Source organism: Vigna unguiculata, chromosome 1 (assembly GCF_004118075.2).
Source record: "Vigna unguiculata cultivar IT97K-499-35 chromosome 1, ASM411807v1, whole genome shotgun sequence".
NCBI lineage: Eukaryota > Viridiplantae > Streptophyta > Magnoliopsida > Fabales > Fabaceae > Vigna > Vigna unguiculata.
Genome location: NC_040279.1, coordinates 10,823,120 through 10,848,126, shown reverse-complemented (window position 1 = coordinate 10,848,126; position 25,007 = coordinate 10,823,120). Strand labels below are relative to the sequence as shown.

The window sequence follows — 25,007 nt, the reverse complement described above, 5'->3', positions numbered from 1 at the left end:
TATATTAACCTACCATCAACAACAAATTTTCCCATCCATAAGAAGAATATAAAAACTTTGCTTCTCTTACAATTCCATGTTGCAAAAACACACAATCATCTATACATGACCACAAAATAAATAAGGAGTGTTAGCTCCCCTTACGTGGAATTCCTAATTTGCCTTCAAGTTTTCATCTTCCCACATACCACAAAATGTTAAAAAGAAAACTAGCATACTTTCTAGCCAAGGTTCAAATTCACCACCACCAAGTTCCAACTCACACAATAAACCATATCAACTATCCCATTTTCTTGTCAACCCCACGCACAACAAACATTACAATGATATCCACACAAAAAAACACATCAAATAAATTATAAATTATTATAAAATATAAGTCACACCAAAGGCACACATAAACACTTCCAAAACAATTATCAATGAAATATTTAAAATATAAGCACCACAAATGCATACATCCATAATCAAACCCATAACCACTAATCCATAACTAAGGCTTTAACCAATTGTGTTACACTCTACTTCTGTAGAACTATTTATTTATTAAATTTAAATAATACTCCTCATGCCCAAGAACCACTCTTGAAATTATAATTATTTTTCCTAGGTAGTAAGGAATAGGTCATAATTAGAGAACTCAAAAAGTACAAGGGTAAAATGAATAAGGTTAGTTTTTTCAATGCTTTGTTTAGATCCTACACTTTATACACATTGATTCAAGGATAAGAAAATATCATAAAACCAAACCATATACTAATCCTATAAGAAAATATCATAAACCAAAGTACAATGAAGGATGACAAGGAAAGGAATACTCACTTGAGGCACAATGTGCAACGACAAGATTCAAACTTCATCTTCTAAAAACACCTTCAAGTTCTCAGAAAGGAAGAACACAATCCTCAAACAAAATAAAAACATTATGCTCTTTCAATCCCAAAATTTAAGCAATTTTCAATATATAGATTTAGGTTTAGGACACTACTTACCTCTTCAAGATTCAATGACATAGGATGACAACTAGTAGTCGAGAATGGAAGAACTCAACTCCTACGCGAACTGCTACGTGTCTTCCAATGTGACTTGCTACGTGAATGATGGTATTCTTCAAATACAATGGAAGATTGAGTTAACAATGGAAGATGAGGTGCAAAATGGAAGACAAGGCGCGATTATGTGAGACGACTATGCACCTTTAGGAGACGATGATGTGACTGTTGGAGGCGACAACATGAATGTGGGAGACGATAGTGCCACTGGTTGTGAGAAACACGTGAATGTAAGATGTGGGTAAAAAAGGGAAGATTGAGGGTAGACTGATAGTGAGAAACACAAGTGTCAAAAATGAGGGATTTAAACATTCTATGTCAGCTGTGGAACTAAGAGTAATGGTAAAATTTACTATGACAAGTTTTCTATAAAAGCATATAATAAGTTTTCATTATAATTACATTTGTGCCACCACACTTGACTTACTATGACATATCCATTGTACTTGTCATAATAAGTTTTTCCGTGCTCATTTATTATGTTAACACTACCAGAAAAACGTTAATTACCGACAGATATGTTACGACGGATATCGATCCGTTGATAATCGATAATTATCGACGAAATTATCGACAAATGCAAATATTGAACTTATTGACGGACAAATTTCGTCGGTAAAGTGAAGGATTAAATTGTTGGATGTGTTTACCGACGGATACCGACGAATGTTCATTTGTTAATTTACGGACGGATCTGGATCGTCAGTAATGTCTTTTTTTATTACGCCGAAAGATTTATTGACGAATCTACGTCGTCGGTAATGTAGTCAATGAAATCAGAATTAAGAATTGGAATTCCCTCTTTCCTATTTTCATTTCCCAATTCTCTTCTCAGTTCTCTATTCTCTTCTCTGTTCTCTTCACGTGCACGAACACAAAATCCATTGTCGCCCACTGTGCCAATCAACTGCCTTGCCTTCTCTACTCCCCAACGAGTTCGATCGGAGCCATGGTTCGTCGCTTGCCGTGAGGTTCGTCGCCTGAGTCTCGCTGCGGAAGCTCGCCGTCGTGGGTAGCGGAAGTTTAAGTTCTGTCGTGGAGGGACGCCGCCGTCGATAGTGGAAGCACTGGCCATCGAGGAGGAGGTCTTCTGGTGTTACCTGCAGGTCCCTTTTTAATCATCTTAATAACTATTATTTTTATTACAGAAATGCCACTAGTAAGCTTATTATGACAAGTGGACTACACTCGTCATAATAAGTCGTCATTGATTCATCTTTTTCCAATAGTGGGTGTAAGTGTCATGAATTGTTCAGTTATGAAGAAGTGTTAGTAAGGCTCCTCGTATAAGTGTTTCTAGTTTGGAATGAGTTTGGGTGGTGGATTTTGTTATGTTTTGTGGATTTCTAATAATTGCAGCATTAATAAAAAATGTATGAAACTATTTTCATGTATCAACGATTTGATCACATCATACTTACAATTCAGATTTTCAACTGTGATAACAAGGTCAACCATTAATGATCTATTTTGAAATATGAGATTCCTATTATAAATTTATCTATAAAAAATCATCCAATAATTAAAAGAAAAAATATATTTAAACTATCTTGATTTCTACTCTTAAATTGATATAAAAATTCCGAAATATATGATAGGTAGGAAAGAAAAAAATAATTACTCAATATAATGTATTTTGTTGTACAAGGTTATCTTTTTGGAGGTAGTGTCAAGGAGTTAATTTAATCAAACGGTGACGAGAAATTACAATATGATGATATACATTACTTACAAAATGCAAAATCTTTGCGTGTCACTGTGGCATTCATACATATGTAACTTATTAGCATAGAAGAAAAGAAAAAAGAGAGGGGGATTATGAAAAGAGAGTCTTCACTCTTCAAACATTGGGGAATTCAAAAGTTGCATTGTTAGGGTCAAAAAACATCTATCAGTTGTAGATGAAATGACACCCATCGAAGCCTGTTCAGAAGAAAAAAGAAAAGTAGCATTACTGATAGCAATACCTAAAATAAGATCTGTAGATCAAACTAAACTAAGGTTAATTATCAACTCAACTTTTTTTTTTATTTGTGAAAGAAATTAATTTTTATTTTATTTTCAATAGCTGTTTACAAAAATGAAATAGATCAAAAATTTCATCAAAATTGAAACTCTTAATATAATTTACTTTTGATTTTGATTTACTTTGATGGTATAATTAAAGTAATTATAGTGTAAAAACTTCTCAATTGTTTTAAGAAATTTAATAAAAAGATTAAATTACATTAATTTTAAAATATCAAAATTAAAATAAGACTAAAAATATTAGAAATCAACTTAACATTTTGAATGAAAATTAAAACTAAAATAATAATTAAACCTTTAAAATAAGTTAAACTAAAGATTGTGGAGGAAAAAACCTGGATAAATATATAAGATTAAATAAGTAAAAGTTTTTCAAATTTTGAGGTAAAGTGGTAAAAAAGTTGTTGTAATTATAAATAATATGTATAAGAATACTAACATTTTAAAAGGGTCAAAATCTTTTTTTTTATTGGAGAGACTAAGAAGCATACTAAATATTTATTTAATCAAATGATGAAATCATAGTCAGGTCATGTTTATAATTTCAATTTGCCTTCTATAAATTTGTGTATCTTAGAATATATAATTTGAAATATAATTTTTATATTTTAAACTATATATTTTGAAATATAAAACAATAAATACGTTTTGAATTATATAATTCAAAATATAAATATGTAATTTAAAATATAAATTATATATTTCAAAATAATTTTTTTTAATTTTTAATTTTATATTTGATAATACAAAATGAAAAACATATTTAAAATTATACGGTCCAAAATAAAAATTTTACATTTGAAATACAAAAAAATTATATAGTTAGAGAATAAAATTAGTAAAAGGAACAAAGTGTTTTATGAATTTTGTACTCACTAGGGTCAACAGCAACTAGCATGGCTGTTCCTCCAAACTCACAATTGCCTCCAGCACCTTTAGTCCTTTGCCAATAACTATTGAAAGCATACGAAGCATGTGCATACACAGTATTGGGCTCATAGCAGGGCCCATTGGGCTGAATTGAGGTGCAATCTGCTCCAGACCAGCAGGCATAGTTCATGGCCTCTTGGATGATTGGGTCTGGAACCGAGGGTTTAGCCACACACCACAAGGTGGTCCTTGGGGCATAGTTGGGTGGTGGTGGCACACTTGGTGGAGGGTACACCACAGGTGGCTGAAACACACCTGGGCTGGGGAGAGTGCCTTCAGTGGGGGATGGTACAGTGCTTGGTGGGCTTGGGAGAGTGCCCTCTGTGGGGGAAGGGATTATGATTGGGGGGCCCGGGGTAATGCCACCTGTGGGGGAAGGGATTATGAAAGGTGGGGTGGGCTCAAAGTAGGGTGGGCTGGGCTCAAAGTAAGGTGGGCCCATTGAGGTATCTGGTGGGCTTGGGATAATGATGGGAGGATTGAGCACGGGCTCAGGTGAGCCCGGCGTGATAGTGGGTGGGCCTGGTGTTATGATCAGGGGGTTTGGAGGGGGGTTTTGGGTTGGGATAACCGGTGAAGTGTAAAAGTCTGGTGGTGATGGTGTTGTGGGTTGAAAGCCTGTGGGGGTTGGCATGGTGGTGGAAGGAATGCCTGGTGGTGGGAACACACAAAATGGAGGGCTGTTTTCTGGCAGTGGAATTGGAGCCAATGATTCATAAGGAGGCAAAGAGAATGGTGAGCTAAGACTGTAGGGTTCTACATTTGATGAGAAAACGGTTGGATTCTCAACTAAATTCTTAACTGTTTTCAACTTCTTTGAGATTTTGTTGTTGCTTGAATTTCTTTTATCTCTGGGGCCTCTTAATACCCTCATTGATCTATCTGCATCTGTACAGGGAAATAAAGTGGATTTTGAGCCATTAATTTTTGACATTCAATATTTGCTTAATGTTAATGGTATTGTATTATGATGCAGTTATGAATACATTCTAGCCCTTATTGCTTGATCATGAGTGTTGTGAGTCATTACACTTTAAATGGATTTTAACAAGCAAAAGGCTTCACACAATCTCATCATATCTAGAAATCAATTTGAAATTTTGGAATAATTGGGATGATATAGATGGTAATTGAAATGACAGATAGAAAAACCTGTTGAGGTTAATGAGGCTTACCACATTGAGTGAGAGAAATGGCAGAGAAAGTCAGGTAGAGGAGAAGTATCATAACACTTTTTCTTACTCTTCTTGTTTCCATGGCCATGACCCCACTTGCAGTTTTAGTTTCTGTAATGCCACAAGATGTGAAGAAAGAGGCTTCTGATTATGGCTTCACTGTTCCACTCCAATTTCAGTGCACTGAAAGACTCAAAGGTGGAACAATGTGAGGTTTAGGTTTTTATATAAATAATACATGGGCTTTTGGACAGGCTCAAGAATTGACCAGAGTAAAGGAAGAGTAGACAAGGGGGTTCTGTTTGGGATAAAGATTGATTCTTTGGGTGACACAACTTTGATGCACAGTGATCCTTGGTTGGAGATGTGAGCATGAAGGCATGCCAAAAGTTCAGAAAAGGTGTCACAAATGCGAGTATTTTATGGGAATTGGCTCACCGGCTCAACAATGTCCTTTTCAGGGAGTTTTTATAACTGCATTTCATGTTGGTATATATGCTTACTTCGTCATTGGAAAAGATGAAAGTTTGGTTTTATAAACCCTTTTTCTTTTGCTTGCTTTCTACTCAAAGCCCTCATGCAAACACTACCTCTTCCCTTGCTGTGGCGTGAGGAAGAGGTTCGTCAGTCACTAACAATAACCAAGAAGGCACTAGCTACATCTCAAAATTACTTTAAATAATTTATACTTTTTTCATATTTGAAAACTTCAAACAAAACAGGTTACACTATTAATGTTATGACAGAAATTGTAATCATGTACTGCTTTCAAAACTTTGATAGTAACACATCTTTGTAAAGTGCATCCAAATTTGTCAAACCTGAAATGGAAGTGATGATTCTTTTGGTGTGGTGTTCCCTCTCTATATACTAGTTGAAATGCTTTTGGGAAAGGGTGCTTTAGGCTACCATGTACCGGGGGTGCATTAGTGTCAATGTCTCAGTTAAGAGCCTAAAATCTGAGGGTGATCTTTTCAAGGAAAGGGAAAGAGAGAAATTGTCTCTAGTAGGAAAAAGAAAGATTGGTGATGTGACCTTTGAGTAGGACTAATATGATTTGATCACCTTTATGATGATATCTTTGAAATCTTAATGTAACATTAGATAGATGAATTATGTTCTTTGAAAGAGTGATTTGGAGGAAAGGGTTCTGTTAATTAAAAGTTTCTTCTTTGGAATCTGAATGTCATCTGTGATTCTTCTTCATTCTGGATTTTGGTCTGTGAAACTTTCCCCCAGTCACAAAAATATAATTTTGACAGTGCCCAAGAAAATAGTTTAACAAATTCGACCCATATTTGTAGAGATTTTCTGTATAAACTTCAAAAAAGTAAAGGTAAAGTAATATTGTTTTCATAATTGTCAATAGAAAATAAAATTATAGAATGGTTTTTAAACAAAGAGGTCCTAAAATAATTTTCTAATTAACCTTCAGAAATATTATTTGGCATCTTTCTTTGCTTGAGCAATCAAGCTTGTTCATAGTGGTTAGAGACATAACTTAGCATTTAGATGCTTGACATTACCCGTGTTCTTCTTTCTATGAGATGTGAATGGAGGATGTTTTTATTTATCTTGTTTACTCTTTTTTTTATTATTATTCTTCAATAAATTATTGATGCTTCTGATCATCAAATTGGAAGAATCAGAACATTATGTTCTGAACTCGAGCTAATTTCTTCTTCTCATGTCAATTTCTGTTATTTTCTGCGAGTGTATTTAGATAAAATGAATTTAAAGATGCAAAATGTTTTATTTTGTTATCAGAATAAATTTTTATATTGTTCCCGGTTTTTTCATTGATGTACAGTTAAAAGATGGAATTTACTATTATATCTTTTTTTGATTTACTAAAAAATATGACAAGAGTAACGTATTGGCCTACTTATATATTTGTACTCCCAGATTAAACTCTGGTTTACATAACACACATAAATATAAAACATATAGTTTAGAAAAAATGACATTGAAAATATTGTTAGTGAGACGATCACTTCTATTTTATTAAACATACTAAAGTTAAATATGTCCAAATATATTATAAGAGGGAAAGTCTATCTATCTCATGTTTATCAAAACATTAACCTTTGTGTGTCCTTCAACTTATTCTTATTATAATATTGAAATCATGAAAAAGTTTGTAATATTGAGTTTTGTGGAGGCTTTTTATTCAATTTGAATTGTGTAGTTACTTAACAAGAGAGATTCTGACATACTCAGAGCTAATCTTGACGTATTCATAGTTGATCTCAAGATATTTTCTGTTACCAACAAATTTCTGATAATTGAATATAAAAATTAAATCTGGTTCTTGATCTTAATCTATAAACTCAAAAAAGCATATAAATACACAATACCAATCCAGGGACTACTCGCATAATTCTTTTCGTTTCTTATTATAGTATCATTTTTTGTAATATAAATTCAACAACAACTAATTATACAGTGTCACTGTTACCAATACGGTTAATATCTGTCTAGCTTCACAACATTGTATTTTTATTCTACTATTACTTAGTTGCTTCTTCATTCAATGTCTAAAATCAAGATATGAGGTTTCTATTTATAGAAAATTTCACCGATACTCAGTTCCAACTTTAGATGCTCAATTACAAAAATTTTCTTCTGTGCAATGTTTTCTTCTTTCTTTATCGCCTCAAGGGCTCAACACATTTGATTTTTTTCTCTTAACAGCTTTTAGTGCTCAACACCACCTTTGACTTTTTTTCTTAACCACCTTTAGTGCTTAACGCCACTTTCTTATGGCTCAGCTGCAAAAAGTCATAGTCTAGATCTTTTCAAATCGTCTTTCAATGCTCAACATCGGTCTTTTAGCATTCAACTATGCTAGTTCCTCGTTTCTTGTAAAAGTGTTGCATTTTATCATAATTTGATTAAATTCCCAAGTAATCAATTCTCGTTACTACGTTCTGTATTTTAAGCTAAAAGGGTTTGACTTACTAAAAAATATATCACATGGATGCATTTTAAGTATCGAAATTCATATGTGAAATTAAGTACTCTATAAACTTATCACACCCCACAACTTTGAGCTTTGCTTGTCCTTAAACAAAGTACAAAGTCAGTTTGTACAAAATAGTTCAAAACAATTTTTGCATTAGTTTGCTCAAGAACTAATATCAAATCTCAAGGCATTTCTCGTAGTAATAAATGGTGTCTCTTCAAAATATCAAGACTCAATTGCAAAATTATTACACAATTTTGAATTAACACAATTTTTATTATCAAAATTCTCATTTAAGTGGAATAGATTTCCTCCTAGCTGAGTATTTCAATTTAGGCAACCTTGCAAGCTTTCATTTAGTTTTGTATTTTTGTTTGTAATGATTATGACACATAAGTAGAATGAATCACTAAGGTCTTGAAGGGTTGCAATGTGGTTGGATTGTCAAGAAAAATCGGTTTTTGAAGATAAACAAAACTCACTGATAAAGAAAATTTAACAATATGAACATGACATGAGTTTCTCTCTTTCTTTTCTAGCCTTGTTAACAATGCACCTATCTCCCTTATGGGTGTATCAACTTTTTCACCTATCCCTTTGAACTGCATTAATTTGTTTTAAAGTAATCATTTCATTCTTTTTTTTTTTGTATTTGGTTGATTGCACCTTGACCTTTTTTTCTCATTCTATAACAACTCCCATTTTGCTTTTGACAAAACCCATATATTGTTCTATCTCCTTCATCAGTAAGGAAGGTAGGATTTACATATTTATCATGCTTATGGTGTGTGTGTGTGTGTATATAGCCAAGGTTCAAAAAGGATAAATCAATTGTGTTGGGTTAGTTGTTTTTGGCTCTAGACTAAAAATATTCAACAAAGAACATGCCTTGATCCTTTCCATAATAAAACTTAACACAAAATCAATGAAATTTCTCACCACAAATGCCTCACTCATCTCACCTTTAGTGGTTGGCTCACTCTTCTTACTAGGTGGATTCACTCTTTGTATCAATTTTCAAACTGTGAACTCTAATTGCAATGCATTTTGAACCTTCAAGCACTAGGACTAACCATTTTTCAAGATTTTACAACTCCCTAAAGCTTTTAAATCTCAAAAGGGGTTTTTAGCTTTCCTCATAGTTCTTGTTCTAACCAAAATTAAAAAAAAAAAGTATTTTATGCAATTGCCAAAAAGATATCAGCTACTTCAAAATATTTACCCCAAAAGTTCATGTCTACACTTATGCAATAAATAAAAGAAAAAACATAAACTAAAAATTAAAATTAAGACATAAATTAAAATGCGCAAAAATTTCAAAAGAATTCTATTTTGGTGGTTTTAGTCATCTACTACATTAGGATCGTCTAATTGGCCCTCAGATTGAACCATTTTGTCAAATAACTCATCATCTTCAAATTTAGAGGCTTTGGAATCCCTTTCCTCTCGTATGACTTTAGTTCTTTGATATGCTTGGTCAACTTTAGTATTGAAAAATTGTGTCTCTAATTTAGATCCTTGACTTGGTTGGCCAACTTCAGTATTGGCTAGTTGTGTCTTTTAAGTGGAGGTAAGGAATTCAAGGCCCCTGCACATGATCCACTAGCACCAAGATGGTGCTCGAACTTTATTGATTGGTTGTATAAAGAACTTCTTCTTGTCCTATTCCAATCCCCTTTGTTTGCACAAATTTCATAGAATGTTTCAAGGTGATCTTACGAATCTTCATGATCTTTTTCTGAAAATAAATGTGAAGAACAAGATTAAAAAATGTTGGTTTAGTTTCTACTACTCTTTTTGCAAATGGAGTGGCAAATCTAGAAAATTTTCTAGGCTCTTGGTGTATAGCACAACTCCTAAAGTGCAAGGCCAACCATGTAAGGCTTAAATGAATGATTTTTCCATTTCCTTTGTCTATTTTATCAGCCATCTCAAGATGCATAAGTTCATGTAGGATATTGTTGGTTCATTTTAAGCTTTCAAATATGGTGTTGAGTTCTTTAAGAAAACCTAGCGAAGATTCACATTGTACATTAAGATATCAAGCTATATAGATGTGAATGTGTGTTTCAAAAGCCTCTAGAGAAGGAAATAACCAATTAAACAAGAAATCAAAACAAAAGAGTAATGGAAACCAAAATGCTGAATTGAAATAAGGGAAAAAAAATAGAAAATGGAATACATGAAGTTGAAAATGTTGCATAGAAGCACACTCCTTTAAGGGGGAACAAAAAGGCTAGCCAACCCTTTGAAGATGAGTGGTGTTGTGTCACCATTGAGCTTGCTTAAGATAAGGCTTAGAGGTTTCAATCCAAAGGAGGAAGAGCTAACAATTGAACAATAAAAATACGGTGTTTAGATTTCATTTGATCAACCCTTTTAGAAGACCATGAGCACCCCTTATATAGAAGAGTTTAAGGCCTCTAAGCAAAACCAAAAAGTGTACAAGGGTATAACATAAACTCATTTTTTTAAGCACAATAGTTGAAACTTAGTGGCAAATTGTTTTCTTGTTAAAGTGAATCCAAAGAAGAGCATGCATGAATGATATATGAATTAATTGTCTGGATTTGTTTTTTATTTGTGAGACAATAACTGAGTTGATGTCTTGTTGGGCTAAGTTAACTTTTTGCTTGAGGACAAGCAAGGTTCTAAGTTTGGGATAGTTTATAATGTTAATTTTTACCATTATCTGAGTCATACTTTATTGACAAAATCAACTCTTCTATAACTTTTAATCTTTTTAATCTTCAATTTTGTCTGGCTTTTGTAGAGAAATACTTTTTAGGTTACACTAATATAAGTATACCATTAATTCCTATTTTTTGTGTCTAATTTAATGACAAGAAGCTTTGTTCCAAAACCTAGACAAATTAGCAATCATGAGTAGCAAGAAGAAGAACTAAAATGTGAAATAATGGAGGAACAACGGCGCCCAAACGTCAAAGAAGTCAAGCCCAATGCCATAAGATCAAAGAATAAGGTCTTCCATCAGAGCAACTGGCGTTGGGCAGTACATAGATGGCATTAGGCGCCACAAAGTTAGGGAACATGTCCACTTTGCAGAAGTTCTATCATCAGGCGATCAAATAGCAGTGCTAGGAGCGAGCCTTGTCCCTGAAGGCCGCTTCGGGCACCACCAGGAAGGCGCTAGGCATTAAATAAACAAAAGCAGTACTTATCTTCTTTGGATCCTCGCGCTCGGTGATGGAGAACTTGCTTCGGGCGCCACTCTTGTTGATGTGACAAGTTGGCCCTATTTCTTCTTGGTTGCTCGAGGGAAAGACACCTTTGAGTGTTTTGGGGAACAAAAAACATTTCTTGGAGAGCTTTGAGGTCTATTACGACTTGTGTGAGCAATCTCTTCTTCCTCCTTGTATCTTCATCTTCTTCCACATTTCATTTTATAAGCTAGTGCTCTCCATGATAATGGAGAGCTAAACCCATTTTGTGTGAGATAAATGTAGCCATTGAACTCTCTTGTATTATTGAATGTTTTAAATATATACATTCTTCTTCCATCAAATGCTGGTGTCTTTATATAGTTACTTAATGCTTGCTTTGATTTGGTCATGCATTGCTTAATACATGGTTTATTAGGTATTGGAAAATATCTTTTGAAACCTAGACTTGGGACAAGATACCTAATAGAACTTGTATCTAGGAATGAAGTTTGTCCCATTAGTTGTTTTAAACCGTAGTTCATAAAGTAGATTTGCTTATTTGGGATTCAAGGGATTGACTCTTAAAAGAAAATCTAGGCTTATTCAACTAAGGGATTAGGGTTTGAGTAAACTTGTGGGTTGATATTAGTATGCTAACGAATATGAGTTTGAGTGTTTTAAATGCATGAGAGTGAAGTCAGTGAAATCTAACCCCAACAATATCAATCCATTTCATTCCTAATTTTTTCCACTTTCTAAGTGTTTTGAATTTCCATATCAAAGTTCACCTTTTATCATTAATGTTAAATTTATTTTCTAACACCAAATCTCAATTATGGAATTATTCTTTAGTCTAGATTAGTTATTAGTTACGCATTTATTTAGTCGTGCACGAGTCCCTTAGGAAATGATATTAAGGTCTTACCGGTTACTACTTGCTCGAATTGGTACATTTGCCAACTTGTTAAAAATCATTAAATTAGTTTTTCCTTTCTTATGTTTAATCACAAATGGGAATTGTTCAAGGAATTTTGTCCACGTAGTAGGTCTCTTGTTCACCTTGCTTCGACTTTTCAAAAACTTTAGGGATTCATGATCACTATGGATCACAAACTCCTTGGAAAGAAGGTAGCGTTACCAAGTTCGTAATGTTCTAACAAGAACATAAAGCTCTTTGCATAGTTGGAGTAGTTGATATGACTAGCCTTGGAGAAGCACGAGGCATTGATAAATTTTTATTTTAAAGTTTTAAAGGCCTTTGTTTGATCAATTCTCCACATGAAGTCCACACCTTTCTTAACCAACTCATTTAAAGAAGCGACTATTGTGCTAAAGTTTGGCACAAAGATCCTATAGAAGCTAGACAACCCATGAAAAGATCTAAGCTCACTCACATCTAAGGTGTAGGCCACTCCTTTATAGCCACCACTTTTTCTTGGTCCACATTGACTCCATGTTGATTGATTTTAAACCTTAGAAAGATCACATGATCCCCATCCCAAAAATGCATTTTTTCCATGTTAGCATACAAGGACTCCTTCCTTAGGGTCCCTAACACACTTATCAAATGATGCATGTGTTCTTCCCTTGATAAGCTATAAATGAGAATGTCATCAAAGTAGAGAACAACAGACTTGCTTAAGTACTCTCTAAGCACATGATGAATGAGTCTCATGAAGGTACTAGGTGAACTGGTCAAGCCAAAAGGCATGACTAACCACTCATACAATCCAAGCTTAGTCTTGAAAGATATTTTCCATTCATCACCTTCCTTAATTCTAATTTAGTTGTATCCACTCTTCAAGTATATTTAGGAAAATATGGGGGCACCATGTAACTCCTCAAGTAAATCATATAGTCTAGGAATGGGATGCCTCTATAAGTAATGAAATGGTTAGTTTAGCCAAGAGGGGGGTTGAATTGGCTTTATAAAACTTTTTTGAAAGCTTAAGAACCCTTTTCATTGAATCAGATTGACCATGAAATCAGAAAACAAAAGTTGCACTTTTAACTGACTAAAATAAAAAACAGCAAGTTAATTTGTTCATACACAATGAATCAACAAATTAAAATATGAAATCAATAAGCTAATATTCTAGGAAATTATGCTGAAATGCGAAATGCACGAAATTCACTCAAACAACATGCTTTTTCAACCAAGATATGTTCTAATCAATATATCCAGCTTGATTACACTACCAAGAACCGTAAAAACACATGCACACTTAACAAATATTGATTTGTTTAGTTTTCTTGAGATTTTAAAGATGAACAAGATAAGGGAAAGAAGACCACACACTTATTTTTATACTGGTTCACTCAATCACATAGCTACTTCTAGTTTACCATGACAACCTGAGCCTAGTTTTCTAGTATTATCAAAAGTTTTACAAAATCACATAAGATTACACTTTTGAATAAAGCAAACACAAAGATTTTTGAATCCCACAAAAATCTTATCCCCAACATTGTAAGAATCCCACTTATAGACCTGAAATCACACCAGGAACACTATAGAGGCACAAGAACAACAAAACCTGATGGAGGCTCTCCCTAGCCAATCAAGCACGTGTTCTTCAAGCTTCAACCAAGCCAAAATGCCTCTAAGATCAACCAAGATCTTCAATCTACAACTACAATTGTGTGATTCATAGATAGAGTTTTCCAAAATTGTATGACTATTTTTCACGCTAAAAAATCTCAATTTGTACCTCATATCTATTAAAACCACCTTATATAGCTTGGTCATAAGTGAATTCAACAGGTTGATTTGCTCGTACAATCTGTTGATTTCACTTGACTTAAGGGAAATCAGTCGATTGAATAACAATTCAACTGATTGAATACATTCATACCAAAATTATATGCAATAAGCCTTTTAACCTGTTAAAAACTTTTTTTAACAGATTGAAAAGGACACACCAAGACTAAAAGGACATCTAACCTATGTCATATAGTCTACAAAAATAATACAACATATAAACTTCACGGTATTCACGTCATTTCCAGATTCAACAAACCAGAAGTTTGATTATCAATGCATCTTCATAAATTATTCATCAACCTCATGTGATCTCACGCAATTACTTCATCTAATCCTTACACCAAGGTCACTTGTGCTAGCAACCTATACTTTTGGTGATGTTATTTATGGCCTTAAAATCTATGAACAGTCTCCATGTTCTATCCTTTTTGGGGACAAGAATCACAAGCATTGCACAAGTACTCATGTTATGTTGCACCACCCTTTTTCCAATAACTCTTCCACTTGTTTTTGAATCTCCTTAGCCTCCTCAAGAGTGGTCCTATATGATGGCCTATTATGCAAAGATGAGGCTCAAATAAAATCAATTTGGTGTTCTATACCTCTTACGGGTGGAAAGCCCTTTGAAGGTTCTTGAAAAATATCTAAGACTAATTACAAGTCTTGAGGACATCTAGAAGGGTGGTCTTGGAAAGATGGACATGACTCACTAGGACAAGCTCTAAACATTTGTTTTTAGGCAGGCATTACCTTTTTAACTTCTATGTAAGAGATCATGATGCCTTTCTTCTTGGCCTCCCTACTATCACTACTAAAAATTCTCATATTACATGAGAATTTTCTTGCAAATTTAAAAAAATTTGCAAGAAAAGACTTTTTCCTGCTATTTTTTCTAAGAATTTTAATTGGCAGGTAATTCCTTCCTGAGTAATTATTTCCTACAAAATTATAAAATTCGTAAGTATTTTCTACAAAATTTGTTGTGAAAAGTGTTTTATACAAAATATTTTGCAAAAGAATTGGCAACAATTTCCTGCAATTTTTTTTTCATAACAAAATTTATAAGTATTTCCTATAAAAAAAATTTCAAAACAAAATTGGTAGGAAATATGAGTTTTTTTAGCAGTGTATGCCTTTGCGCCACTTGCGCAACTTCATCATTCTTTTTCTTAATCATTTATACATGGTCCTCATGACTTTTTTTGGTGAGAGAGGTATGAGTGTGATTTTCTTTTCTTGGAATTAGAAAGTAAATTTATTGGCATGGCCATCAAGAAAAAAACGTTTTTATCAATTGTCAAGGCCTTCTACACAAAATATGGGTGGCTTCCATAGGCACCACATGACACAATACCTCATCCTTATAATTTCCAAATGGAGAAATTGAGAAGGAAATGCTTAGTCATTTTAATTTCTCCTTCCTCACTAAGCCAAGATAGTTTACAGGGCTTGGCATGAGGCGTGGGTTTCAAGCCAAGCTTGTCCACAACACTTATGCTAGCCACATTCACACAATTTCCACCACCAATAATAAGGGAACATAGTTTGTCATTGATAAGACATCTAGTATGAGAAATGTTTTCCTTTTGAGAAGATTCAAGCTATTTTGGAACTTGCCCTAGCATGCTCCTTACCACTAACAAGTCATCTTCACTTGGTTTAATCTCTTCCTCACTTGAAGATGATGAAGAAGAAGTGTGGGAAGAAGAACTTTTTAGGTAGGGGGAGAAAAATTCTCACTCTCTACTTCTCCTTTTTGGTTCAAAGTCATGGTTCTTTTGGTTGGACAAGTAGAAGCAATGTGTCCATACCCTAAGCATTTAAAACATTTTATGGAACTTGTCCTTGAACCTTGAGAAGAATTATAAGTGTCTTTTGAATTTCTTGCCAAATTAGATCGAGGAGGGTTTTAAGACCTTTGTAAGGTTGTTTTTCAAATTTCTTTTCCTTGCCTTTCCAACTATTAGAGTAGTAGTCATTGTGTGATCCACTCCTCTCAACCTCTCTTTTCTTTTGTAATTGAGTTTCAACTTTATGGCCAAGTGCAAAACCTTTTCAAGTGAGGAGTACTCTTACAATTGTACTACATCTTGTATGTCCCTTCTCAATCCACTCACAAACCTAGCTACCTTTTCTTCTTCACTTTCAAATTGGAGACCTACTTTGAGAAGTAGAGACTCCATAAATTTAGCATAGTCATTCACACACATGGACTATTTGAAGCCTTTGGAGCTTCAAAAAAAAGTCTCCCTCCTATAGTAGGAAGGAACAAATCTAGCGTGATAACGTTCTTAATGTCCATCTAAGAAGCCGCGGGTGGCTCTTGTTCATTAGTGTCCATATAAATTTGATTCCACCAAGTCATGGAATACTTTTCAAATTCTAAAACAACTAAATCTACTTGCTCTACTTGCTCTTGCTCACTAAGTAAATAACATTAAAAACTTGGTCTACTTTTTTCTCCCACTCCAAGTAGATGTTGGGGTCATTGTCTATATTGAACTTTGGGATCTTGAATAAAGGAGGTTGTCTCCTTGGTAAGGAATTACGCCTCCTATTTCCACCATGATTGCACCTTCTCCTTCCACCATTATCACCATATGAGTCCTTAGATGAGGTCCTTCTTCTCATCCACCTTTCATCCTCTCTAGCATCAAGCCTTTGGATGTGTTCATGAAGTATTAGCTCACTTTGCCTATTGTCTTCTCTCATTTGTTCAAAGGTCTCCCTTATTGACAACTCCATCTTTCTAATCAAATTCACCAAGTTCGAAGTTTGGTTGTCATGTTCTATCATTGCTTCTCCATGGGTAGTGGAGTAGTTCAAAGGTGCCTCTTCTTCTATCTCTTCCGAGATAACTTCATTCTAATTCATTTTCCCTACAAGCAAAGCTCAAATCGAGACAATAAAAAAGTATTAGTGGTTAGAATGGCAAAATATCGAGACCAAAAATCAACAAAATTGCAGCCCCAAGTATTTAGATCACACTCCTAAAGTAACAAGGCTAGGCTAGCACTCAAATCCACCAAAAGTAGTGAAAACAACTATAGATTTTCAAAACTTTTCAAGATGCAAGCTTAAAATGGACAAATATGTTTCAGCCAACCACTCAAGAATAGCAAGGAAAGAAAACTCAAAGACAAAACATAGATTACCAAAAGACAAGCAAGAAAAGCACAAAAGCAAGAAAGGTAAAACTTCTAAAGAAAGAAAATCATGTGACAAAACTTTCAAGTAAGACTAACACAAGTAAATATGATAAAAGGACTCAATGGAAAAATATTTGAACATGTATTTTCAAGACTCAAATCATGCATGCACTAAGGAAGATAAGAACCAAGTTAAAAGGAGGAACTAATTTGCTAATACCACCCAACACTCAAACATACAAGCTAGAAGAATAACACACCACAATTTTTCAAATTTTTGTTTACTAAGAACAAAGAATGCTCTTAGTTTTAGGTCAAATGGGCATGAAATTTTTTCTATTTTCAAATCTAGCTCAACAAAGATGGTGGGAAGGTGTTTTACGTGTCTTAGTCACTTAGTTCCTTGTTTTATGCCACAAATCAATTCCAAGGCACACATACAAAACAAGTCATGTAGATCATGCAAGATTCAAACATTTTGAGTAATAAGAACAAGAAAACTTCAAGTGAACATATGACAATAGACCAAAACTCAAAGATAAGCACATTTAAAGACTCTTTCGACATGTGAACAAATTTTTTATTGAATTGGTTGTTTAAAACTTTTTCGAAAGCATAAAACCCCTTTTGATTGAATCAAATAGACTATGAAATTCGAATGCAAAAGTTACAAAACAATACACTTTCAATTGGTCAAAAAATAAAACAACAAACTAATTTGTTCTTGAGCCTATGAAATAATTGATTAAAAATTCAAATCAATCGGCTAAAATCCTAGGAATTTATGCAGAATGAAGAATTGACAGATTTAACTCAAACAACAATCTTTTATACATAAGACTTGTACCAATCAATATTTCTAATAAGTATGCAACATCAGATTACATAAAAACGCATTAAAGCACAACAAAGAATGAATTAATTGGTTTTCTTGAGTTTTTGAAGTGGTTTAAAGTGAGTGAGATGAAGGGAAGATATTGGCACAATTGTTTTTATATTGGTTTACTCAATCACAGAGCTACATCCAGTTTACCATGACAACCTGAGCCTAGTTTCTACTATATTAAAAAGTTTTACAAATCACACACCAAGATTACACTTTTGAACAAAGAAACACAGGATTTTTGACTCACACAAAAATCTAGACTAACACCCTGCAAGAATCACACTCACAAACCTGAAATCACATCAGGTAAACAACCAGAGGCTCAAGAACTACAAAACTTGATGGTGGCCCACTCTAGCCAACCATACACAAGTTCTTCAAGCTAATCACAAGCCCAAATGTCTCCAAGATCAACCAAGATCTTCAATCTTCACCTTGCAGTTGTGTAACGTAGAGAGAGAGAGAGTTTTTCAGTGATGAATGACAAGTTTTCGCGCTCAAAAACTCAAAAATATTCCTCTGCTCTTGAAAGCACAACTTATATAGTTTGGTTTAAGTGAAATCAGTCAGTTGAATTTTCCATATAGTTTGTTCATCTCACTTGACTTAAGTGAAATCACTCGATTGAAAAACAATTCAACTTATTGAATACATTCATACCAGAAACTATATACAACAAGTCTTTTAACTAGTTAAAACCCATTTTAACAAATTTAAAAGGACACATTAAGACTAACAAGACATCTAACCTATGTCATATAGCCTACCAACATGTAATAACATGTAATCATTACATTTAACACATCAATTATAGATTTAATACAATTGAAACATGATCTTCAAGTGGATCTTCATAAATCTTCATCAACCACATATGATCTTCATGCATTTGGCTTTATCAAATCTTTGCTTCAAGCTTGCTTGTGCCAACAATTTTTTGGCATGGTAACAAGACAAGAAGCTCTCAGATTTGGTCTAAAATGGCAACAAAGATCATGTTCACAACTTCACAAGGTAACAAATATATAGAGAATGAGTTCTAGATACTTAAACCTCCAAGTAAAGTGGAAATGTTGGTGCACAGCATTTTGGAACCACCAAGGCCGAGAGGTCCACCAAACAAAAACATCAAAGGTTAACACATGAAAAACACCATACTGAAAATAACCTAAGCTCTAGATACCAAACGATGTAGGATATTTTTGGTTCATTTTAATCTTTGAAATACGGTGGAGTTCTTTAGGAAAACCTAGTGAAGATTATCAATGAACATTATGATAGAAAGCTGTCTACATGTGAATGTGTATTTTAAAAAGCTCAAGAGAAGGAAAAGAGCCAATTAAACAAGAAATCAAAACAAAAGAGTAATGGAAACCAAAAGGTTAAATTGAAATAAGGTAAAAGGAAGTAGAAAATGGAAGAAAAGAAGATGAAAATGGAGCAAAGAAGCACACCACTTAAGGGGGGAACCAAAAGACTAGCTAACCCTTGAAGATGAGTGGTGTTGTGCCACCACTTGAATTTGCTCAAGATAAGGCTTAGAGGTTTCACTCAAAAGGAGGAAGAGCTCACGGTTGAACAACAAAACAAAGGTGTTTAGACTGCAATTGGTCAACCCTTTTAGAAGACTATTAACACCCCTTATATAGAAGAGTTTAGGGGCCTCTAAGCAAAACCAAAATGTGTACAAGGGTACAACAACAATTAGAAAACCTTAGCTTCTATAAACAAGGTCAAGAATGAGACACATTTGGTGTGAAATCCCATGTTGATGTTTCCCCCCTTCTCCTTTCTTTGGACGGCCAAGGACATGTACCATGGTGCAGTACACCATTTTTTCATTTTAGGCAACACAGAACTTGCCAACACATTTAAAAATGTTGTGTAAGCATATAAAAGACAACACTTTTATAGGTAACCGACTCCCGGATCCAAAATCCGATTTTTCGCAAACTTGTCCTATCTTTATAGTTTTTCATAGTTTTCCAGAAATAACTATGGTCGTGACTCCAAATCTCTTTTTAAAACCGTTTTCTTTTTGGTTTGTCATCCCGTCGCGATTTCAATTACAACACTCTTTTTGTTTCATTTGAAGAACTATTTACATTTTGCTAAAATAATTTTGATTATTTCTCAACAGTTTGACTAGTTTAATATCTGAAAAGGTTTTTTAGATCTTTAAGGTATTTTCATCTCATCGCATCCTTAATTATACAGTTATTTTCTTTGACATGATTTCATTTAAGGATCTATCAAATTGTTTTAAAAACACGCATTTGACATTTTTTAATATTTTTATTTGTTATTTATTTTTGTCATGTAGAATATTGTTTTGATATTTTTTATGTAATTATTTTTATTTTTTAACTCATCATAATTTTATAAGTATAATTTTATAACGGTAAGAGTATAAAAATAAATTTTATTTATTATAATGTAATAATTTAATATCATGAGTGGTTATATTAATTTTTTTAAGATATCAATATTTTTAATATGTTCTAAAGGTTTAAAAGAAGGACTACAGAAAATCTGAAGTGGTATAAAAAGATATAGATGATGTATTATTATTTTTTTATGAACCTAGGAACCAACTTTAAAGCTACGTGAATAATTTAATGCTATGATAAACTAAAAGCATGTCCTTAATTCACTTGTGACTGTTTGGTCATTCTCTTTTTCTTTTAACTAAAAAGGTTAGATGAAAATATGAGGATGTTGTCATCATGGCGACATTTTTCAACTTCCAAACCCAAAGGAACCTACACGCAACTCACTTTTCTTTTCTGCTTCAAAGTTTTCTCATATCAATTCATCAATTCACCTTCTTTTCAGGTGTTTCTTTTCTTAAAACCCCATGAAATATTCCATTTTACAAATAGTTGTGTTTTTCTCTGAAAATATTTATTTGTCAGTTTTTACAAATAATATATATGATTGTTAATAAAATCTCCACTATTTTCTGTACTTGGAATTCCAAAAAATGTAACTATTATTATTTGGGTATTGGCATGCATCAACAGAATGGTGCACATTGAGTTTTGAATGGAGGGGATTGCATGGTTGCCAGATCAGAGTTGAGAGACAGAATGGTATTCCCTTAGAAAGATGCCTCCCTAAGATATTCCAATTGCAGGGACAAAAACTTGAGTCAAGTACTTTTATAAAGGGCTCTAATAACATAAGCATAATGAGAACATTGGAACGGACCAAGTTTTTGACCCTCAAACAAAGCCTGTGAAATGGAACAATTTGCATTAAATAGTCTCCCACACCGAAGAAAATGGGGAAGAATAAGCACAGGGAAATTCCACGGTCAAATCATGGATTAAGGCTGTGATCAATTTTGCAGGAAAGTGACTCAACAGGGACACCAAGCATTTTCACATGCATGTTATATGCACATTTTTTGTTACTGTCCCAGTAATCTATGGGCAATTGGCTTAGGTATCTTTTGAGTTGAGACGTATCGTAATCTTTTTGGAAACAAATTTGAATGAGGGGTGCTTATCACAACTTCTACGTGGTTGACCTTTCTGACCAACCACTATCTACCAAATCATTCTAAGTGCTTTTATTCCACTCCAATATCATTTACCCATAATTCTTTTAAATATACTGTTGTACCCACATAATATTATTAGAATAAAACTGTTATATTGCATCCAATAGTTCTACTAACTTAAAAATTAAGATTTAAAATGATTTAAATATTTTTTTCTTTTTTCATTCTCAAGATATTTTTTAAAAATAAAATCGTGGCATAATCTAATTTTAAAGCGGATAATACATCGGTCGATGGGTTATTGAGTTTATAAACTTAAGTTGAAGATCTTTTATTTGTGTTTTTCGAAACGTTTTTTTTAATAAACATAAGTTTTCTGTTTTCTAAGTTGGTTGTGTAATATCTTCATTTTTAAAATGAAAAGTTCTTCAATTTTTTTTGTAAATATTTTTGTTATGATTTTTTAAAGTTGACTTTGTTTCAAAATTACTATTTTAAACAAACTTATCAAATATAAAATATTAGCTATATTTTAAGAACAAATAGTGTCTTATTGTTTATAAATTGGTAGTATGAATGTCAAGATTTTTTTTCTTAATCTAGTTTGTATATCATTAATATTTTACTAATCGGTCCTCTTATGTAGTTAATTTTATAGGTTTTTGTGTATTTATTTATACAGGTCTATTTATCTATCTATATCTATATATATATATATATATATATATATATATATATATATTACTAAGCCACAAATGTCATTTTCACTTTCTAGTTTACTTGTGTGATTTAAAAAGAAATAAATAAAGAATCATATTTGTACCTTTGAATACTTAATAGACATTGTATGCTTTTTGGTTCTTCTTCATCAATCATTGAAGGATACGAAAAGCATTCATTACTATTTGTAATATAAAAGTTCCGTAACGTTTAATAAAAAACACTTCTCTATTTCGAACTTCACTTGTTGTGGTGCATGTTTCGGTGTGCCACTGTTAAAGAGAAAATGAAGACAAAGAAGTACGTAGCACCATTAAAGGAAGACATTTAAAGAGAAAGAAAATAGCTCTATAAATTAGGTAAGGAATTGGAAGTAATTAATAAAACCAAAGCAAAAACCTTAAGCCCATTTGGCCAACAGAGACATACAACCAGAGCCTAAAAGAAGGGACATATTTGCCCCTAGTTGGAGCTTCAAATTTTTCTGCAATCTTGGGTTCATAAAATCTGCTGCTAAAAGATCAACCAGAGCCATATATATCAAAATCCCAGCAGAAGCAGAATTGAAGACCCCTTCAACAGTTAAAGCAGTTGAGCTATTCTCTTTATAAGCACTTGACACTCCCATTCCAATTGCTATACCAATTGGAGTTGTCAGGGAGAAAAAAGTTGCCATAATTGCTGTAGACTTTGACTCAAACTCTGCCTGTCACAATAAATTTAATTAGCATCGATTAAAAGTTAGGAGTATTTTTTTTCTTCTATAATTTAATGTTAAGATAAACTAAAAGCATGTCTTAAATTCACTTGTGACTGTTTGGTCCTTCTCTTTTTCTTTTAACTAAAAAGGTTAGATGAAAATATGAGGATGTTGTCATCATGACAACATTTTACAACTTCCAAACTCAAAATAACCCACACGCCACTCACTTTTCTCTCCTGCTTCAAAATTTTCTCATATCAGTTCATCAATTCAGCTTCTATTTTACAAAAAGTTTCATTTTTCTCTGAAAAATACTTATTTGTCTGTATTTTTGTGATTAATCTTGAGATAAAGCAGAGGAAGAAAAAAATGACAAGAGGGTCTTAATAATTTTGTAAGGAGCAGGTAAAATTTATGAAGTAAATTGCAATACCTGAGATATGCAACCACCAAGACCCATCCCCTCAAAAAATTGATGGAAAGATAAGGCCACCAGAAGAGGTTTTATGGTATCAATGCTCCCCGCAGTTCCCAATGATAATCCAATTATCACCGAATGGACCACAATTCCTATTTCCAACACCTGATACACAATCCAATAATGCAAACTGAGCAGTATTTTCAACAAAACAAACACTCAAAATCCAACATATACAAACAAAAGCAGGCTGCATATCAACAACTCTTGACATCTTTTATGTTCATGTTTGGTTTTCAGTTCAATCCTCTGGTGAATCGAGCTTGTTTCCAAACATAGTTTGAAAAGAAAGATAAGAGAGTTATCTCTGCAGAATATATAAAATGAAAACTCAATGAAGTTAAAAATTCTGCAAACTTTTATTTCAAACATGTACTAATTGATCTGAGAGTCCAGTTTCTCTATCAGAGAATCCAAATTCTTGATCTTACTTGTGATATGATGCGCTGCCTAATTACTTCAGACGTTTCTGAATCCTGAGAGGAGAGAGGTGCTCCATGAGCATGGCCATGTGTGGCATGAGTGTGAACATGTATGTGACCAGCATGTTCATCTGCAATCTCTTCATCAGCAGGAACCTGCTTGGAGGGGTTAAAATGTTGCCTGTGGTAGAAGCCTGTGGCAAATGAGTCCACCATTAAGGTCCCAATTGAGGACATCATGGCAACAAAGCCAGTGAAGGGAAACTTCCCCCATGGATTCTCCTTAAGGCAAGGTGAAGTCAAGCTTTCATATGCATCAGGAAGTATGTGGACAAACCCAGTTGCAAGAATCACCCCTGCAGCAAAGGCCTTAACCATGAAGAATATGTCATTCTTGGGATTAAGAGCAGGGATTCTTTTGCTCAGCAATGGAAGACTCACCCCAAGAGCCCCAGCAACAAGCACAGAAGCAATTGACCCAAGTTTGTAGTGAAGCACTGCACTTGAGTCACTCCTTTTAGTCTCATCTCTCTCACATGTGCAATCTCCTAATACCAGGGTTGGCAAGAGAAAACCACATGAAACTAAGAGCAAGTTTGAGATGGTGCTTGAAGATGCTTGAAAAGTTATCATTTGAAGGAGATTGGGATTGTAACGAGTGAAGGAAGAGAGAGGGTAGTGTAAGAACCAGTGGTGCAAGGTATACGAGTCTGTCTTTGAGATGTTTTAATGATTGTTATTTAAAAGAAGAAAAAGTGAAGTTTGTATATTGATATTATGATGGGATCTAGCATGTCTATAAAAGACAAGAAGGGAGAAAATAAAAGCCACTCTGAGAGGCTCTAAAACGTGAGCATCTTAAACAGCCAATGACACAATATGTCAAACATAAATCTGGTGAAAGTCTACTTTTTTTTTTTTTCTCTTATTTTTGTGTTTACTTCGGTACTATTTGTGTATGAAGGAAGAGATAGTAACCGTGTTTATTTCAAAGAATTAAAAGGGAAGATAGATATGTGCTTCTACATTTTTCTCATAACTCTTATTTTTTGTTCCTTAATTTTAC

At 33.6% G+C, this 25,007-nt stretch overlaps 2 protein-coding genes across 2 annotated transcripts; both read right to left on the bottom strand.

Annotated features, from left to right (window-relative positions):
* Positions 1–2,677: 2,677 nt before the first annotated feature.
* Positions 2,678–6,409, bottom strand: LOC114179242 (extensin). The gene is made up of 3 exons (XM_028065510.1): positions 5,186–6,409; positions 3,957–4,898; positions 2,678–2,975 (listed from the first exon to the last, which is right to left on the bottom strand). The coding sequence occupies exons 1-3, from the start codon at positions 5,271–5,273 to the stop codon at positions 2,944–2,946; spliced, it is 1,062 nt and encodes a 353-aa protein (XP_027921311.1). The 5' UTR covers positions 5,274–6,409; the 3' UTR covers positions 2,678–2,943.
* Positions 6,410–22,660: 16,251 nt separating this feature from the next.
* Positions 22,661–24,574, bottom strand: LOC114177193 (zinc transporter 1). The gene is made up of 3 exons (XM_028062454.1): positions 23,951–24,574; positions 23,475–23,624; positions 22,661–23,044 (listed from the first exon to the last, which is right to left on the bottom strand). Exons 1-3 carry the CDS (start codon positions 24,572–24,574, stop codon positions 22,739–22,741), a joined length of 1,080 nt encoding a protein of 359 aa, XP_027918255.1. The 3' UTR covers positions 22,661–22,738.
* Between the last annotated feature and the right edge of the window lie 433 nt (positions 24,575–25,007).

What these genes read in the sequence shown, in the direction of transcription:
- LOC114177193 (XM_028062454.1), bottom strand. Translation starts at nt 24,574, where the DNA reads ATGATAACTTTTCAAGCATCTTCAAGCACCATCTCAAACTTGCTCTTA. An exon ending in GGCAGCGCATCATATCACAA is followed by an intron (nt 23,625 to 23,950) that starts GTAAGATCAAGA and finishes ATTGTGTATCAG; the next exon opens with GTGTTGGAAATAGGAATTGT. An exon ending in TTGGTGGTTGCATATCTCAG is followed by an intron (nt 23,045 to 23,474) that starts GTATTGCAATTT and finishes TTATTGTGACAG; the next exon opens with GCAGAGTTTGAGTCAAAGTC.
- LOC114179242 (XM_028065510.1), bottom strand. Translation starts at nt 5,273, where the DNA reads ATGGCCATGGAAACAAGAAGAGTAAGAAAAAGTGTTATGATACTTCTC. An exon ending in CATTTCTCTCACTCAATGTG is followed by an intron (nt 4,899 to 5,185) that starts GTAAGCCTCATT and finishes TTCCCTGTACAG; the next exon opens with ATGCAGATAGATCAATGAGG. An exon ending in GCTAGTTGCTGTTGACCCTA is followed by an intron (nt 2,976 to 3,956) that starts GTGAGTACAAAA and finishes TCTTCTGAACAG; the next exon opens with GCTTCGATGGGTGTCATTTC.